The sequence below is a fragment of the Mobula birostris genome, chromosome 22 (genome assembly GCF_030028105.1).
Source record: "Mobula birostris isolate sMobBir1 chromosome 22, sMobBir1.hap1, whole genome shotgun sequence".
NCBI lineage: Eukaryota > Metazoa > Chordata > Chondrichthyes > Myliobatiformes > Myliobatidae > Mobula > Mobula birostris.
The window spans coordinates 40,782,781-40,802,792 of NC_092391.1; the positions used below are offsets into that span (position 1 = coordinate 40,782,781).

Consider the following 20,012-nt stretch of genomic DNA (forward strand, 5'->3'; position numbering starts at 1 on the left):
CTAGAGAACAGACATGATAATACTGAAAGCTGGGGCAAGCTTGAATGGCCATGTGATTTACTACTATATATTTTCTTGTGTTTTTGAGTGTTCTTGTACAAGAATTTGCAACACTTTGCAATCTCCATTTTAAAAAAGTACATCGGCTTTCTAGTTCTTCTACCAAAATGGTTAGCCTAACTTTTCCACTATATATCATATGTCATATTGTTACCAAATCTACATCCCTTTGAAGTCCCTGTACATCCTGCTTACAATGCATAGTGCCTCTCAGCTTTGCATCACTATCAAACTTGGTTTCTTCATCCTTTTTAAATGTATCTTCATCCTTTTTAAACGTATCTTCTACAATCTCAAGACCTGCTGGACAATAAGAACTTAAAGCCCCATCAGCAAGTTGCTTGTTGGCGGAGAAACTGAAGGAGGTGTACTTGGTGCAGATCGTACTGCTGCTTGCGTCAAAATGGCATTGGAGGAGTTGGTGTACTGAGCGAATGTTCAGCTTAGTTGCTGTTCTTGTGATCTCAGGGCCCTGTTGGACATTAATGTGGAACGCTGCAAGTCCGACTCACTGATTTATTGGCAGATTGCAGGGGCAGTTGGTAGGGGAGATGCGTGGTCTCGGTCATAGCGAAGACGAGGTCTCAAGTTGTGATGTCACCAGCCTCCCTCCACCCAGGAGTGAGGCATCAGAGTCTATGCACTCCACTGGAGTGGTGCATCCAAGCTGGAGTTGGTGCTGTTCCCCACTCCCCCCACCTCAGTCGTCGGTCAGTAGAAATCAAGCTGTATTGTGGTCAACTGCAGACTGCTGCAACATTCACGGACTCAGGGTCTTGGATTATGGTTTTTATTTGTGTAACCAGATTTTACTGATACCTTGTAAGTGCTACATGTGCTTTGTGCTGCTTTGCACCAGAGTAATGCTGTTACATTAGATTAAATTAGATTATGAGGACATGCAATCCTCTTTTATTGTCATTTAGTAATGCATGCACTAAGAAATGATACAATGTTCCTCCGGTGCGATATCACAAAAACACAGGACAGACCAAGACTGAAAAACTAACAAAACCACATAATTATAACATATAGTTACAACAGTGCAACAATACTTGCTGAAGAACAGTCCATGGCACAGTAAAAAAGTTCAAAGTTTCTCAGGAGTCCCACATCTCACGCAGACGGGACAAGGAAGAAAACTCTCCTTGCCATGCCCGACCACAGTCTGACGCTGAGTCATCCGAAAACTTCGAGCTCTGATCAGCCCTCCAACACAGAGTACCAAGCAGCATCTCCATCCGAACGTTTCGACCTCAGCTTTGGTCACCAGCAGCAGGCAAAGCCAGGGATTTTGGGGCCTTCCCTCCGGAGATTCTCGATTGCACAGTAACAACAGCAGCGAACCAGGCATTTCAGAAATTTCTCCAGATGTTCATCTGCTTCTCACGTCTGTCTTCATCAAATCAGAATTGTCCACGACCCCTATTTAACAGATACAATATCATTTCACCGGAGAGCTGCGCGCGCTGCGTCGCGCTGCCATCTTCTCCTCCCACCTCTCATTTGGTTGTATTCTTCGGTATTCATGTATGGTTGAATGAAAATTAAACTTGAACTTGAAATTGCTGATGTAGAATATGAACAACCAGGATCCCGGTACCTACCCGTGCAGTAATTCACACTTAACCCTACTGTTTTCTGTCTGTTAACCAAACCTCACTGTATACTAGTATATTACTACCACCCATTCTGCTTTGCTCTAAGTTTGAGTGTAAAACTGCCTAAAAATCCAATATAGGTTTCCCCCGCCATCTGAAGGTAGAGCGTTCCTATGAATTGGTTCGTAAGCCGGAATGTTGTAAAGCGAAGAAGCAATTACTAATTTATTTATATGGGAAAAATTTGTGAGTGTTCGCAGACCCAAAAATAACCTACCAAATCATGCCAAATAACACATAAAGCCTAAAATAACTGTAACATATAGTAAAAGCAGGAATGATATGATAAATACACAGCCTATATAAAGTAGAAATACTTTCCCACAATCATTGCTGCACTGTTCTCTGTAGCGAAAATCTCACATAAGTACTCTTGGAAGAAACACTCTCTCCAGTAACCTTTAAGCTATGAAGCTGCCAAATCATACCAAATAACGCATAAAACTAAACAGCCGATATAAAGTAGAAATAATGTATGTACAGTGCAGTATCACTTACCAGAATTGGGAAGACAGCACCAAGCACACCGATGATGGTGCGTTAGGCTGAGTCGTCGGAGGTTGGGGTGGCACAGTGGTTCCCAATCTCCGGGCAGCAAACCGATACCGATCCGCGAAGCATGCAGGGGTCCAGCTGTAGCCGGGACGCACCCAGCACGTCTTTAAGAAAAAAGCCGAAATAAACAAGCTAATTAATTAGGTGCCGCCCGGCACGTAAATGTCGGCACAGATCAGAGGCAATCGACAATCACCCCTGATCTGGGCTGACATTTACGTGCCGGGCGGCACCTAATTAATTAGCTTGTTTATTTCGGCTTTTTTCTTAAAGACGTGCTGGGTGCGTCCTGGCTACCGCTGCATTCTCCGTGAATCAGTATCTGTCCGCGGCCCGGGGGCTGGGACCACTAGGGTAGTGGGACACTGGGGTGTCATCTCATCATCGATCAGGGCAGGCAGGTCATCTTCTTCTATGTCTGCCTGCCTCAATGTCGAAGGTCGAGGTTCGTCATCTGCTGTGGCTGATGTGGAAGGCTTGCTTGACTGCTTAGCCTCGCGTATTTTTCTATCATACAGTTCTTTGTAAGGACTCAAACCATCTTGCAAATATGCCCTAAACCGACGTACCCTTTCAAAATTAAAGTCGTACTTTATCATCGCAGCGCAAATCTCACGCAGTTGCTTCACGTTCAGTTCCTGGACGACTTCACTTTCGGTCCATTCGCTACGCATTCGGTTTCGATTGTTATCCTTTCCTCTTCCAATTGCAACAGCTCTTCATCTATCAGTTCTTGTTCATGGGATGCCAAAACTCTTCAACATCATCTTCGTCAACTTCCACAAGCCAAACTCACTTTGTCCTTACTTTGTTCACCACGATTGAAACACTTAATTATGTCTAGTTTTAGTGTAACACCCTTACGAGCTCCTTCAGGCTTTTCTGATATCTTGCAAACAGCTGCTCATAGGCACGTGTTTAAGCAATGCCAGCGAGAATGGCATTCCGAATCTGGGGGAGAGCGGCTGCTCGGGGCGCGCGCTGTTTTTTTTGTAACAGTAAAAACACCTTCTGTTAGCGAAAACAGGGAACTAATGTAGGTCTTTCATAACAGTGAGGTTTCGTAAAGCGAACGTTTGAAAAGCGGGGGACACCTGTATCTCATCAACTGACTTATCCTGCTCAATGCCACCTCAAAGAAGTTCAGATTCCACAAACAAAAGTTTCTTTTCATAGATCCATATTAATCCTTCTATCCTTACATTTAAGTGCCCTGTTGCCACTTCCACAAAAACAAATTCCAACATTCTCCTTGCTACCAATGTCAAAGGGGAACTTCTTGAATCTGTGCAGTTTGAAGGAAAACAACCACTATTTTCATCAGCATTTCTTTCAAAACTTTGGGATGCAGTCATCAGAATCTGAGGAATTATCGCTTTCAGTCCCATTCATTTCCCCAATATTTTTACCTGGGAGTATTTCCTTCAGTTTTCTCCCATGTCCTTATTCCCCACAGTTGTAACAGGCTAGACCGACTCCATTTGCTGCTAACATCACAGGCAGAGCTAAGCAGGAGTAAACAAATCAGCTTCCTCCCCTGACCAACTTGCATCATATTTAATTACAGCTTTGTTCCTTGTGGCATCTGAAACACAAAACGAACCACAAGAACCTTATCAGCATCACCCAACAATTGCATTTTTTTCCTTTATTGGATTCATTTCTGCGACGTTAGCCTCCTAGGCAACACCAGCATTAATTGCCCATTCCTCGCTGCATCTGAGGAGATGATGGACTGCATTCTTGAACCACTACCATCCTTCCAATGAAAGAGCTCCAATAAGGAGGAGGATCTGGGACTTCAAGATAGTAACGATGAAGGAAAGGCTATGTATTACAGGTCCACAATCCCTTATCCAAAATCCTTGGGGCTAGTTGCATTTCGGAATTCAGAATTTTTCGGAATCCCTCCTTATTAGTCTGGGACCCCCCCCCCCCGCAGATACCAAAAAACACGTATGCTCAAGTCAAACAACAGGAATTCTGCAGATGCTGGAAATTCAAGCAACACACATCAAAGTTGCTGGTGAACGCAGCAGGCCAGGTAACATCTCTAGGAAGAGGCACAGTCGACGTTTCAGGCCGAGACCCTTTGTCAGGACTAACTGAAGGAAGAGTGAGTAAGGGATTTGAAAGTTGGAGGGGGAGGGGGAGATCCAAAATGATAGGAGAAGACAGGAGGGGGAGGGATGGAGCCAAGAGCTGGACAGGTGATAGGCAAAAGGGGATACGAGAGGATCATGGGACAGGAGGTCCGGGAAGAAAGACAGTGGGGTGAGGGGACCCAGAGGATGGGCAAGAGGTATATTCAGAGGGACAGAGGGAGAAAAAGGAGAGTGAGAGAAAGAATGTGTGCATATAAATAAGTAACAGATGGGGTACGAGGGGGAGGTGGGGCCTAGCGGAAGTTAGAGAAGTCCATGTTCATGCCATCAGGTTGGAGGCTACCCAGACGGAATATAAGGTGTTGTTCCTCCAACCTGAGTGTGGCTTCATCTTTACAGTAGAGGAGGCCGTGGATAGACATGTCAGAATGGGAATGGGATGTGGAATTAAAATGTGTGGCCACTGGGAGATCCTGCTTTCTCTGGCGGACAGAGCGTAGGTGTTCAGCAAAGCGGTCTCCCAGTCTGCGTCGCGTCTCGCCAATATATAAAAGGCCACATCGGGAGCACCAGACGCAGTATATCACCCCAGTCGACTCACAGGTGAAGTGTCGCCTCACCTGGAAGGACTGTTTGGGGCCCTGCATGGTGGTAAGGGAGGAAGTGTAAGGGCATGTGTAGCACTTGTTCCGCTTACACGGATAAGTGCCAGGAGGGAGATCAGTGGGGAGGGATGGGGGCGATGAATGGACAAGGGAGTTGCGTAGGGAGCGATCCCTGCGGAATGGAGGGGGGGGGGAGGGAAAGATGTGCTTAGTGGTGGGATCCCGTTGGAGGTGGCGGAAGTTACAGAGAATAATATGTTGGACCCGGAGGCTGGTGGGGTGGTAGGTGAGGACCAGGGGAACCCTATTCCTAGTGGGGTGGCGGGAGGATGGAGTCAGAGCAGATGTACGTGAAATGGGGGAGATGCGTTTAAGAGCAGAGTTGATAGTGGAGGAAGGGAAGCCCCTTTCTTTAAAAAATGAAGACATCTCCCTCGTCCTAGAATGAAAAGCCTCATCCTGACAGCAGATGCGGCGGAGACGGAGGAATTGCGAGAAGGGGATGGCGTTTTTGCAAGAGACAGGGTGAGAAGAGGAATAGTCCAGATAGCTGTGAGAGTCAGTAGGCTTATAGTAGACACCAGTGGATAAGCTGTCTCCAGAGACAGAGACAGAAAGATCTAGAAAGGGGAGGGAGGTGTCGGAAATGGACCAGGTAAACTTGAGGGCAGGGTGAAAGTTGGAGGCAAAATTAATAAAGTCAACGAGTTCTGCATGTGTGCAGGAAGCAGCGCCAATGCAGTCTTCGATGTAGCGAAGGAAAAGTGGGGGACAGATACCAGAATAGGCACGGAACATAGATTGTTCCACAAACCCAACAAAAAGGCAGGCATAGCTAGGATCCATACGGGTGCCCATAGCTACACATTTAGTTTGGAGGAAGTGGGAGGAGCCAAAGGAAAATTATTAAGAGTAAGGACTAATTCCACTAGACGGAGTAGAGTGGTGGTAGAGGGGAACTGATTAGGTCTGGAATCCAAAAAGAAGCGTAGAGCTTTGAGACCTTCCTAATGGGGGATGGGGTATATAAGGACTGGACATCCATGGTGAAAATAAAGCGGTGAGGGCCAGGGAACTTAAAATCATCGAAAAGTTTAAGAGCATGAGAAGTGTCACGAACATAGGTCAGAAGGGATTGAACAAGGGGTGATAAAACAGTGTCGAGGTATGCAGAAATGAGTTCGGTGGGGCAGGAGCAAGCTGAGACAATAGGTCTGCCAGGACAGGCAGGTTTGTGGATCTTGGGTGGGAGGTAGAAACGGGAAGTGCGGGGTGTGGGAACTATGAGGTTGGTAGCAGTGGATGGGAGATCCCCTGAGCGGATAAAGTCGGTGATGGTGTGGGAGACAATGGCCTGGTGCTCCTTAGTGGGGTCACGATTGGGGGGTAAATAAGAGGAGGTATCCGCGAGTTGTCGCTGTGCCTTGGCAAGGTAGAGGTCAGTACACCAGACTACAACAGCACCCCCCTTATCGGCGGGTTTAATAATAAGGTTAGGATTAGTGCAGAGGGAGTGGAGAGCAGAGCGTTCGGAAGGAGTGAGGATGGAATGGGGACAAGGTGCGGTGAAGTCGAGACGGTTGATGTCCCATCGGCAATTAGCGATAAAGAGATCCAGAGCAGGCAGAAGACCAGGGCGGGGTGTCCATGAAGAAGAGGAGGGTTGAAGACGGGAGAAGGGGTCATCGGTGGGGGTGGAAGAGTCCTTGCCGAAGAAGTAGGCTCGGAGACGGAGACGGCAGAAGAAGAGTTCCGCATCGTGGCGAACACGGAACTCGCTGAGGTGTGGGCGAAGGGGGACAAAGGTGAGGTCCTTACTGAGGACCAAGCGTTCTGCCTCCGACAGTTGAAGGTCGGAGGGGATGGTAAAGACCCGGCACGGATGAGAGCTGGGATCAGAGGGGGGAGGGGGGAGGCTGGGGGTGTCAATAGAGAGGGGAGGGTTGGGGTGAGAGGAAGATGGAGCCTCCGAGGGCCCAGGAGTTGACGGTGGGATCTGAGGAAGACGGGGCTGCGGAGTGGTGGTGGGGGTAGGGGAGACGGGAGTCACAACAGCAGCACATAAAGACCCGGCCTGGAGTTCAAGGCTGGAATCTTGAGAGCTGGGATCAGAGGGGGGAGGGGGGAGGCTGGGGGTGTCAATGGAGAGGGGAGGGTTGGGGTGAGAGGAAGATGGAGCCTCTGAGGACCCAGGAGCTGACGATGGGATCTGAAGGAGACGGGGTTACAGAGTATTGGTGGGGGAAGGGGAGACGGGAGTCACAACAGCAGCACATAAAGACCCGGCCTGGAGTTCAAGGCTGGCGTCGCAGTTGGTGGTTGCGCAATCGCTGTGAAGGTCTCCATGGTCGTTGCTGGAGTCCGGGTTTTGAATATGCCCTGAGGTGTTGGAGCCGCCGAGATCAGTGGCAGGGGCCAAGTCCCTTATTTAACCTGTCTCAGTGCGGGTGGACTTTAGGACCCAGCGGAGCTCTGGACCTACACACATCCTCCTGTATACTTTAAATCATCTCTAGATTACTTATAATACCTAATACAATGTAAATGCTATGTAAATTGTTATTATACTGTATTGTTTAGGGAATAATGACAAGAAAACAATTTTATTTCCAACAAAAACATTCGATAAAACATAAAAATATACAGCTTCAAATGAACCGAATCAAACACATGGTAAAAGACTTATTGGAATAAATGTAGAACGTCACTGTCACTATAAAACTTCAGTAACTTGTCTTCGTTTCTTTAAATCATATACAGTGGTAGTTCTGACACCATATTCTTCAGTAAGATGCCACACAGACACACCACGATCAAGCTTCTGCAATAACTCCACTTTCTGCGTTATTGATAATGACAGATGCTTCCTTCTCTTTTTCTCATTGTTACTCATAGGGGTATCTGTAGCTCTTTTTGACATTTTCACAGTGAAATTAAACACAAAGTCAATACTGAACACAAAATATCAGCGAACAGCAAATGCACGTGTAACCATTACAGCGCTGAGCCACATCTGACGTCTGGCGGCCTCTGCTAGTGCCACGTCACACCTGAATGACGTCAGCTGTTGGCGAAAGAAACTTCGGTTTTCGGAGCTTTTTGGATTTCAGAATTTCGGATAAGGGATTGTGGACCTGTACTTAGCCAGACTGTGTACATGAGCCTGCTGTCCTATGCGACATGATGGTAGAGATTGCAAGCTTTGGTAGATACTGTCGAGAGTTTGGTCACAGCAATGGTTTCACCAATGAATGTCAGAGATGTGATGCAACTCTACTGGGGAGAGTCATTCTCTGGTACGTCCTGACACAGATCTTATTGCTCACTTAATCTAGCAAGAAGTAGGACATCCCCATTTTCCTGGGAGCTTTGCATGGATTTCAATATTACACCATCAGCAAATATCCGACCCAATGATGGAACTAAACTAATTAGTGAAACAACAGAAACTAGTTGGCCTTAGACAATGCTCTGAAGAACTCCTAAGCAATATTCAGGAGCTACTTTAATAAACCAAGTCATACGTTAGATCTGGCCGCACAAAGTGACTATACCAGTTCCCAAAGGTTTGGAGGAACAACTTCTAGGAGGCTTGCTGCTAATATTTGGCAGTAAATATCTAGGATGAAGTGGGGAGGGGAAAGGGATAGACAAGAAAGAGGGTTTTACACATCAACGTAAGTAATGATGCACCAAATATTTCTCTGCCCACGATGTAAACCATTCAAAAGCTTATTCTATGAATTTAAGTAAAATAATACAACTCTCTAGATATTAACACTTGAAGGGATTTGCAGTTTCCAGTCGCTTTATATGTAAATCTACATCACCCTCTTGTGGCTGCAGGACTTGATGCAGCATCTACTTGTACAAATATCCAAGAAATGTCTATCTTCGATGACATGCAAAGTAATACGATATGTACATCCTGATACTGCACCAAACTCCCAAAAGCCTTGGGGACTCAAATATAAAAACAAAACCATGATCTAGAAGAGTTAAAATGGAAAGCAGCGCATTATCAATGAGGTTGAGAAAAATAATCCTGTGGAAGAACAACAGGAGGGGTCAGAATTGTTCCCAGGAGATTCCTGAAGATGTAGATGATTCAAGGAAGGAAGGAGAACTGACTGCTGGAACCATGATGAATTTATTTCATTTACTTTGAACTCATAAGCCACTTGAGAGCCCATAGGTAGATCAACAGAACAAAGACCATCATCCTCGACCTCGAAGGATAGCCACGATGACAGCATGGAACAGTCTCTTCCAGCCCACAGAGCCACACCATCCATAAACCCACCAATTTAACCCTAGCCTAACCATAAGACAATTTACAATGAGCTATTAACCTACTAACCAGTTCATCTTTGGACTGTTGGAGGAAACCAGAGCACCCTGAGGAAACCCATGTGCTCTTGGGACAGATGTACAAACTTCTTACAGACGGCACTGGAATTGAACTTCAAACTCTGACACCCCGGGCTGCATAGCGTCAGGCTAACCACTAGGCTACCACTGCACCTCAAACTCTTGAGTCCGACAGCACCTATAATACGCAAGGGACCAGCCCAAGCATTCAAAGAGGAAAGATAGAGAATAGTGTGGCCAACTGTACAGCATACTACAGAAAAGCAGAATAAGATTAACTTCATATTGTAACAGAAGATGACATTCATGATTTTTGCTTGCGATCTGGCCCAAGTGTACAAGCCAAGTGGTACACCTGTCAAACCTTCAGCGCTGTAATTGTCATTTATGGACTGATGTACAATTATGCATAGTTTATTAACCTCAGATTTATAAGCACCATTTCTGATCAATTGCTAAATTCAGGTGAGCTATATGTTGAACAGGTTGTTAGAGCATTCTACACATATAAGTATAGTGTTTTACTACGAACCACTCCAATGAGGTCACCACGTCCATATTCTCCTGACAGCTCTTTCTTCTTGTCATCCCTCATGATAACTGATCGAAGTCGGCCATTTAATACAATGAATGTGCAATCTGATCTGTCCCCTTGCCTGTGAAGAAACCGGAGACAATGTCATTAAAGTTTACTGGAGAATCGGCTATTTACTGTACTGACTACCATTACCGCCATTTATTAAGTAATTATTACTAAGCAATCCTGAGAATACCATCAATTGTGTTGTCTACAGTAATGTTCTTATATCTGCTTATTAAAATTGTCTGATGTCTATTGTGGTTTTTTTTATCTGAAGTGAGTTTTAGATGGGGAAACTGATTTTTTTTCATTCAAAATACAAGTTACAAGCTCTAGCCAACCCTACTGGCAGACATATCAGTAGGGTTCAGATGTCATCATCCGCACTTCCTCTAGTGTGATCATGCTAGCAGTTCTTTTTAACACATCACAAAATTAGTTTCTATTTATTTTGATGGAGACTGCTTTGTCGTAGTGGTCCTTCAACATTTGTCAAGACTTGATAACATAATTTGTGTCTTTGAAATAATAAAGTATATGAGATCACGTCCCTTTCCAGAGCCTTGGGTACATAAATGAGACTGATACTTCATTGTGGAGTTGAGAAAAATATACATCGGCAGATGTTCATATTCCATCTCGGTAGTCCCCAACCTGATGGCATGAATGTGATTTCTCTAAATTTAGGCAAGTTTTCACCCCCCCCCCTCTTTTTTTCCCATTCCACCATTTGTGTATGTTACTCTATACTGGCTGCAATGTGACTTGAGTCAATTTGAAGTCACAAAAGGTACTACAGAAATCTCTTCCTCCTTTTATTTTCATATGTAGCAGTTTCACAAATTACATGAAGCAGAGGCCCTGATACTTTCTCCAATGGGTGGATTTGCAAACACAGGTACATTAAGTTCCCATCTTTATACTTGCTCTGAACTCTAGCACAGAGAAATATCACTTTATACCAGTACTATACTCTGATCCCGTAACACAATGGAATCAAGCATTGCTTTCTCTAACACTCCAGCGAAGTTACTGACAAATACCTTACTTTGTAATAAAATGATTAGGTACCTATTGAAAATAAAACAACAGAAAGCAGCAAAGGTATACTGTTACCCATTCCAATAGTGACATCTATTAAAAGAGCTATCCAGTTAGTCTAACCCCCACATCTCTTCTCACTAGACTAGATTAAGCAACTCACCTTTTAAACACATTTTTAAATGCTTCCACCACCCTTTTAAGAAATCCATTCTAGATCATAACACTTACAGTAGATGACCAAATCCTTCACTCACAGCACCTTGGGCTCTTTTACCAAACATCCAAGACGTCTGGTAATCACTGCTTTTGTCAAAGGGGTTATTTTCACCATAACTTCAAATTTTGATACATCACTCTAACCCACTTTGCTGTAAGAGGAATAACACCTGTTTAAGTTTCAATTTTTCAAACATGGAATAACCTTAGCATACTTCCCGGCAGGGCACGACCTGGTGTTTGGATGATTTATACGCCAGACCAGATAGACTGGAAAGGCAGGGTGCCAGGACCAGAGGCAAGGGTCGGGCTAATTTCACTCACACTCCCGCGATGTTCAGTCCTCTCTCCACGGTGGCTTGCCCTGCTACATAGTGAACTTGAGACCAAGGCTTTGAGCCTATTCCAGCTGCTCTGGGGACTTGGGTCTATGGATTCAATTTGATTCAGAATGCTGTTGCTTGCTTCTATTGATTACACAATTGTGGGTTTTTTTTTCCCTCTTTTGCTGCACGTTGGTTGCTGGTCCTTGTTTTTTATAACTGGGTTCTTTCAGGTTTCTTGCTTTGTGGCTGCTTGTAAGCAGACGAATCTCAAGGTTGCATAATTTACAAAATACTTCGATAATAAATCTACTTCGAAACTTTTGAATCTTTGAAAGCCGCTCTTGCTGAAATGTGACACCTACCACTGGATAAAAGGCACCAGATGAGACTCAATCAGAATTTCAAGATGGTTTGCAGAAACTCTTTGGCTTTGAATCTCTTCATTTGTGAAGACAAGGATCCCATCTTTATGCCTTTAAAGAATTCTCAATTTGCTCGAAGACTTCCAAACATCCATATGTAAACTCCCGAAGATTTTTCTTCCTGAATTTCTATCAAATTATCCCTTCAGGTTTATATTGATTCTCCACCTTCTTCACAGCAAAACAAATCTCTCATATTTCTTCATGTCATGTTTCATCCAGCATTTCCTTCTTACTTTAACAGCCTTTGCCCGCATAAGTCTATTACTACCTTCAGTATCGTTGGATTAGAGTGCAAAATTTTATTTTCTTGTAATTTAACTTTTCCTATGTTTGCTTGTATTTTTATGTAGACACCTGCTGTACATGCGTGTAATTGTTCAGTGAATTCTCTAGTAATAGTACAACTGATACTATATTTTCAAGGTTTTTAGTTTGTCTGCAGCAGGTGTCACAGCACTTGAAGCTAGCTGTTTCTGGTTCCATCTCATCAATGGAACGTGCTTTATCTCCAGATAGAGTACAAGACAACCATGACTTCTTTGTGGCCGGCTGGTGGCGCAATGGGATCAGCACCGGATTCCGGAACGAAGGTTCCCAAGTTGAAATCCAAGTCGAGCCGCCCCCGAGCATGCTTTCCATCCATGCTGGGTTGAGTGTCAAGCTAGCCACTCGGCCTCGTAAAAAAAAAGGGTCGAGTCAGGAACACTCATATCATGACCTGGTTAATCCGAAAGGAGGCCAATCCTGACACCACGCGCCAGACTAGAATGGCTGACTGTCTGATGCAAAACGCTATATAAAAAAAATTCTTTGTACTTTTTCTTTTTCTTTATTCATTCTTAACTCTTATAACACCTAATAAACAGCCATAACCTTTTATGCCTCATTCATGACTTCCAAAGAACCTTCGTATCACCAATATCACCAGAATCCAATGTTATCAACTACATTTCTGAACTTAGGTCTACATCTTGCTGAAAAGATTAATGAGTGTTGTAACAGCTATAGTTGATTATTGGTATTGAATAGCAAATCCAGATTATATTAAAATAGACAGAGATTCACAGCAAAGTATCAGTTAGGTCTCCATTCCCACCACTCTCCCCACCCCCACCACCGAAATTGATTTGGGTCAGCTTAAAGCCATAAAAGATGATGTAGTGCTGCATTAAGTGTACGTTAAAGAGCACAAGTTCTCAAGCTACAGCTTCAATCATTAACCAGGTGTGCCAAGAGCCCAACTAGATGACATAATATTATATGGAGGAAGAATTCATTCTTGGGCTGTAACGTTGAGCTCAGTCCTATACTTTGCGTGCAGCTTTTTGCTGATACACTGACCATCCTTACCATAAAAATTTAACATGCAAGTTGAATTGGTAGTAAGGAAGACAAATGCAAAGTTAGCAATCATTTCTAGAGGACTCAAATATAAAAGCAAGGACTTAATGCTGAGGCTTTAAAAGGTATCTGACCACATTTGGAGCATTGCGAGCAGTTTTGGGCCCCAATATCTAAGAAAGGATGTGATGCCATTGGAAAGGGTCCAGAGGTGGTTCACGAGAATGATCCCAGGAATGAAAAGATTTACTTCTGAGGAGCATTTGATGGCTCTGGGCCTGTACTCACTGGACCTTGGAAGAACAAAGGGGGAAATCTCAATGAAACCTGCCGAATATTGAAAGGGCTAAATAGAGAGAATGTGGAGAGGATACTTTCAATAGTGGCAGGTCTCGGACCAGAGGGCACCGCCGCAAAAGGGAGGAAATCCCTTTAGAACAGAGATGAGGAGGAATTTCTTTAGCCAGAGGGTGGTAAATATGTGGAATTCATTGCCACAGACAACTATAGGGGCCAAGTCATTCAGGTATATTTAAAGCAGAGGTTGATAGTTTCTTGATTAGTAAGAGCATCAACGGTTAAGGGGAGAAGGCTAGTGAATGAGGTTGAGAGATAATATAAATCAGCCATAATCAAATGACAGAGCAGAGTCAATGGGCCAATTGGTCTAATTCCGCCACTGTCTGTTTGGTTATCTTCTTACCTGTACACAGCTCGCCCAGCTTCCACTGCCATCCAGTCCAAAGCAAAGTCGATCTGTCTCACAAATGGAGACATCCTCCTCACCACAGTATGAGCCACAGGTAATACCACATTGGGTTTCTCCCTCATTATTCTTTAAAAAAAATAAAAATAAACAATTTAGTGCATGTTCAACTTCCATAACCTCAATCAAATCCAGCTATATGCATTAGCATGGGACAATGTCATCTCCAATCAACCTGTGAACTGTATTAAGTAAATAATAGGGTCATATAAACAGAAAATTTGGCAATTTCCAGCAGGACAGGCAGCAGCTATGGAAAAAGGAACAGCTTGTATTTCCAGCTGAAGACTTTTCATCAAAACTGGGAAAGAGGGGAAAACAAGGTTGTTTTCAGTGGTGTAGAAAGGAATGCTTACAACAGCATGAGAGCAAATTATTTAATTTGGCAGTTAAACAGCAGATTATGCTTCTTTGTGTAGTATGTCACTAATTATACACCCAGCTACAGATAGAAACTGAGTCAAAATGATGACAGAGAAATGGCCAATTCTGATAGAAAGAGCAAGGTACTTGAAGCTGCAACATACCCTCTAGAAGTTGAGGTGTTGCTCCTCGAGCTGGCACTGGTCTTTGTTATAATAGAGTAGAAAGCTACAGATGGAAAGTGAGAGTGGAAATAGAATGCAAACACAAGGAATTCTGCAGATGCTGGAAATTCAAGCAACACACATCAAAGTTGCTGGTGAACACAGCAGGCCAGACAGCAACTCTAGGAAGAGGTACAGTTGACGTTTCGGGCCGAGACCAAGGGTCTTGGCCTGAAACGTCGACTGTACCTCTTCGTGGAAATAGAATGGCGAGTTAAAATGTCAGGCTCAGGTGCTCTGCAAAGTTGTCACTCCATCTGTGCTTGGCTGTACTGTGGACGCCAAATGCAGCACACTAGATTGTACGAAGTGCAAATGAATCACTGCTTCACCTGATAGACTGACTCCGTCCCTGGATAGTAGCAAGAGGCAAAAAGAAGAGGTGTGGCAGCTCCTATGCTTACATCCAGAAGACTATAAAAAGGAGTGGAGACTAACAGTCCAGGGAATTTCAAAGAGAACAATCTCTTTGAAATGCTGCATGACCTACTGCTTAATGATGGAAAGAAATGAATATCTGTTAACACCAAAAAACCCTGTTTACTTTGGAGTCATGGTCAACATATGTGGTCTTTGCAAAATCCTCCAAAGCCATTCAAATGATAAGAAACCAATGTCCGTGCTCTCTCCTGCGAGACATTTTTGGCATCAAAACTTGAATTACACTCAACCAGCTCGTGGGTAGTCCATATGCCTAACACCAGGTTTCCAGAGGAAGCACTCCAAGCCCTGTAAAAGCAACTGTCTTCCTAAAGGCCAGACAAAACAAAGTCATTCTTAAAGATTCCCTGAAAAAAACCCAACATCCACCCCAGTCCCTGGCCTGTGACCACTCAATAAAGGACAGCAGCACCGAGAAGACCGCAAACACTTTGACACCTGCAAAGGGAGCAAACGGAGGTCACAAGCAAGTCTTGCATAAGAATGGGAATGAGCTCACAACTTCTATAATAATGCATCTGCCCTGGCAAGTACTTGAGGCACATTCTGACTAAACACATTGATGAAGGTAGAGCAGTAGATGTAGTGTATATGGATTTCAGCAAGGCATTTGATAAGGTACCCCATGCAAGGCTTATTGAGAAAGTAAGGAGGCATGGGATCCAAGGAGACATTGTTTTGTGGATCCAGAATTGGTTTGTCCACAAGAAGGAAAAGAGCGGTTATAGATGGGTCATATTCTGCACAGAGGTCAGTGACCAGTGGTGTGCCTCACGGATCTGTTCTGGGACCCCTTCTCTTTATGATTTTTATAAATGGCCCGGATGAGGAAGTGGAGGGATGAGTTTGTAAATTTGCTGATGACACAAAGGTTGGGGGCGTTGTGGATAGTGTGGAGGGTTGTCAGAGGTTACAGCGGCACATCAATAGGATGTAAAACTGGGCTGAGAAGTGGCAGATGGAGTTCAACCCAGATAAGTGTGAGGTGGTGCATTTTGGCAGGTCAAATATGATGGCAGAATATAGTATTAATGGTAAGACTCTTGGCAGTGTAGAGGATCAGAGGGATCTTGGGGTCTGAGTCCATAGGACACTCAAAGCAGCTGTGCAGGTTGACTCTGTGGTTAAGAAGGCATACGGTGCATTGGACTTCATCAACCGTGGGATTGAGTTTAAGAGCTGAGAGCTACTGTTACAGTTATATAGGACCCTGGCCAGACCCCACTTGGAGTACTGTGCTCAGTTCTGGTCACCTCACTACAGGAAGGATGTGGAAACTATAGAAAGGGTACAGAGGAGATTTACAAGGATGTTGCCTGGATTGGGGAGCATGCCTTATGAGAATAGGTTGAGTGAACTCGGCCTTTTCTCCTTGGGAGCGGCAGAAGAGGCAACCTGATAGAGGTGTATAAGATGATGAGAGGCATTGATTGTGTGAATAATCAGAGGTTTTTTCCCAGGGCTGAAATGGCAAACACAAGAGGGCACAGGGTGCTTGGAAGTAGGTTCAGAGGAGATGTCGGGGTAAGTTGTTGTTTTTTTTTAAAGCAGAAAGTGGTGAGTGCATGGAATGGGCTGCCGATGACAGTGGTGGAGGTGGAAACGATAGGGTCTTTTAAGAGACTCCTGGATAGGTACATGGCGCTTAGAAAAATAGAGGGCTACGGGTAACCCTAGGTAATTTCTAAAGTAAGTACATGTTCGGCACAGCTTTGTGGACCGCAGGGCCTGTATTGTGCTGCAGGTTTTCTATGTTTCTATGAATCTTCAGTCTACACAAGGCAACAGAATTGGAGTGGGAGCAAGTCTTCCTGAACCCTGAGGAGCTACCTGTGAGGATGAGAAGTTATTTCTCAGTGAGGATCCACACTGTAGTAGCTAATGTTCTGACTTCTGTACATGACAGTCACCAGCAACCTTCCCTCTAATGTTAGGGGCTAGTGTCCTTGATTGTGCATTTAGGAAGGAACTATGGTAACAAGTAATTCACCATTTATTGACTGAGACACAGTGCAGAATAGGCCCTTCCAGCCATGCAATCCTGTGATTTAATCCTAGCCTAGCCATGAGAACAATTTACATAGATAATCTTGGTCCCAATTCTACAGTCACATATAATGCCCTTTTATATACTGTATTGTGAAATGCATTCCTCTTCCCCCTCCCACCCCCAATTTACATTAGAAACTGCCCAGGTAAACATTTCACACTAATACTCATTTATGGTATTGCAGAACCCTCTTCATTTCAACATGGGTGGCATTTTTATAATGGGATTTGCCTTTAAATCTGTTTACCCAAATTGCAATATCATCAGAACAGTTCAAGTGCTTATAAAAGAAGCAAATTTAATCTCCTTAGATTCCACTTTCACGGTTTGATCTTGCAAAACCTCAAGAATGATTGAACTAAATAAAAGCAATTCAACAAAGGCTTCACTTTCCCTTGCAAGACAGTAAGAACAAAGTCGAGGGCTAATTGACTTACTCATAGAAGTGGCATTTGGAGATACACAGGAAGGTGCAGTCCCTCTGAGCCTTGATGCTGAAGATAAGTGGCTCTCCAGTTAGCACAGCCAGCTGCCCCACAATCTCTCCAGGATGAGCAACAAACAGGCAATTCTCCTCTTCCCTGTCAATCATTCGCTGATAAACATGCAACAGCCCTGAGACCACAAAATGAATGCTGACATCCTGAGAAGGAAGCAAAGTATAGTTGGTAAATTCATTGCCTAGACAATGTGTTACTCTTTCAAAAAAAATCAATTTCCCTTTCTTCCATTACACCACAACCTACAGGAAATTCAGCAATCTGTTTCGAATGAAAGCTACTCGGACAGTCAAGAGATGCAAGATCAGACCACTTGCATTCATTCCCATTACAACATACGAGGCCACTTTTACCAGAATTGCTGGAAAAGCACTTTTAGATTATCGATAAGTTACCAACCTTATAATGTTCTAAACAGATTGTACAAGGTGGAATAAACAGGGAACAGGTCCAGCACTGTAACCTTGAAGTTGAAACTCAAAGCCTAACATAGCATCTTAATTGGACAAGTAGCATAGCTTTTGAATGTAAAATTTACTGAGGGTCAGGAAAGGCCAGGAGAACACAGATGAGTTCTCACAGTATCAGTGAATCTTTTGGAACATGGACAATTTCAAAAATTTATACAATGACTTTGGCAAGAGGGAAAGATGTCAATTTGCAGCAGGAAAGACAAAATCTGACCTTCTAGGACAGGGTTTCCTAACCTCGTTTATGCCAATGTGCCTTACCATTAACCGAGTGGTCTGTACACATCAAACTGGGGGCCCCTGTTCTAGGAGGAAACCAAGGCCTGCTTCTTTTCCACAAAGTTAAAATAAAACAATAGTCTTCACAATATTATTTATTTACCTAAATTTTCAGGATGTAATGGTGAGGATGAATTTTAGACCATTCCTCCATACAAAACTGTTTCAGTTCATCAATATTTCTGGGATAGCTTGCATAAGCAGCTCCCTTCAGGTCATGCCACAGCATTTCAATTGAGTTAAGGTCTGAACTCTGACTTGGCCATTCCAAAACATGTAATTTTCTGCTTTTTAAGCTACTTTGATGTTGATTTCCTCGTGTGTTTTGAATCACTTGTCCTGTTGTATCATCCAACTTCTATTAAGCTTCAAGTGACAGACCACTACCCTGACATTCTCCTGTAAAATGTCTTGATACAATTTTGAATTCATTGTTCCCTCAACAACTGCAAGCTGTCCAGGCCCTGAGGCAGCAAAGCAGCCCAAAACTATGATGCTCCTTCCAACACGCTTCACAGTTGGGACAAGGTTTTGGTGTTGGTGTGCAATTGCACTTTTTCTCCAAACATAGCATTGTGCATTTCTGTCAAAGTTCATCTTTTGTCTCATCTGTCCACAGAACATTGTCCCAAAAGCAGTGTGGAACACCCAGGTGGTCTTTTGCAAACTTGAAATGTGCAGCAATGTTTTTTTTTTGGAGAGCAGTGGTTTCCTCCGCGGTGTCCTTCCATGAACACCATTCTTGTTCAGTGTTTTTCTTATTGTGGACACATGAACAGAGACCTTAGAAAGTTCTAAATTTCTGCAGGTCTTTTGCCATTACCTCCTTCATCATTCATTGATTGGAACACCTGACTCTAAACAGCTTTTGTAGAAGGCATTACCCCAAAAGTTCAAATACTCCTTTGATTGTTTAAATTGTGTACTCAGTATTGACGTGAAGTAGTACAATTGTTTATGTGTTATTAGCTTAGGCAGATTGTGTTTGTCTATTATGGTGACTTAGATGAAGATCAGACCACATTTTATGAGTAATTAATGCAGAAAACCAGGTAATTGTAAAGGGCTCACAAATTGCTTCCTATAACCGTAGTTGATGTCCTGTTCTTACCTGGTCACCTTGCCTGGCCACAACTGTTCCAGCTTTAACTTGCTGAAGAATCACTCTGCCATCCAGCAGTGATGGATCCTAGGAAAGAGAATAAAAACATAGATATCAATGATCTGTTTCTGCTCTGATACTTTGCTTAACCTTATCCTCCTACTGTTCCAATTTCAAAATCTCCTCTATCACACTGTCAAAAGAACAGCTGATTCAATCCTTCTCAAACTAATGCTACCGATTGTGCACTCAGCTTCTGAATGTGGTTCTAAGTGTATCTTCCAAATGTATGATATTTGGCCCAAATTCCATCTGCACTTCCATTGATTTTACACAGGGCATGGCAAAAGAACTGGGCTGATGCAACCAGGACAAACATTTAAATTTCTGATTAGGAAATAGAAACAAAAAAAAAGTACAATCAGGGCAGAGATGATGGTTCTGATTAGATATGTCTGGTCACTGGCAGCTCTGAACATGCATCTCATATTCCTGAAACATTATAAGCACCAAGTAGCGAGTACTTGG

The 20,012-nt window shown here is 43.7% G+C and overlaps 1 protein-coding gene across 3 annotated transcripts in view; it reads right to left on the bottom strand.

The window, feature by feature from the left end:
* pnpla7b (patatin-like phospholipase domain containing 7b) overlaps nucleotides 1-20,012 on the bottom strand; it is a 329,157-nt gene that overhangs the window by 188,889 nt on the left and 120,256 nt on the right. For all 3 annotated transcript variants that reach the window (XM_072240527.1, XM_072240528.1, XM_072240529.1), the window contains exons 16-19: nucleotides 19,494-19,571; nucleotides 17,571-17,776; nucleotides 13,993-14,124; nucleotides 9,890-10,013 (exon numbers count right to left, since the gene is read on the bottom strand). In XM_072240527.1, coding sequence (XP_072096628.1) covers nucleotides 9,890-10,013; nucleotides 13,993-14,124; nucleotides 17,571-17,776; nucleotides 19,494-19,571 — 540 coding nt within the window. The remainder of the gene's footprint in view (nucleotides 1-9,889; nucleotides 10,014-13,992; nucleotides 14,125-17,570; nucleotides 17,777-19,493; nucleotides 19,572-20,012) is intronic.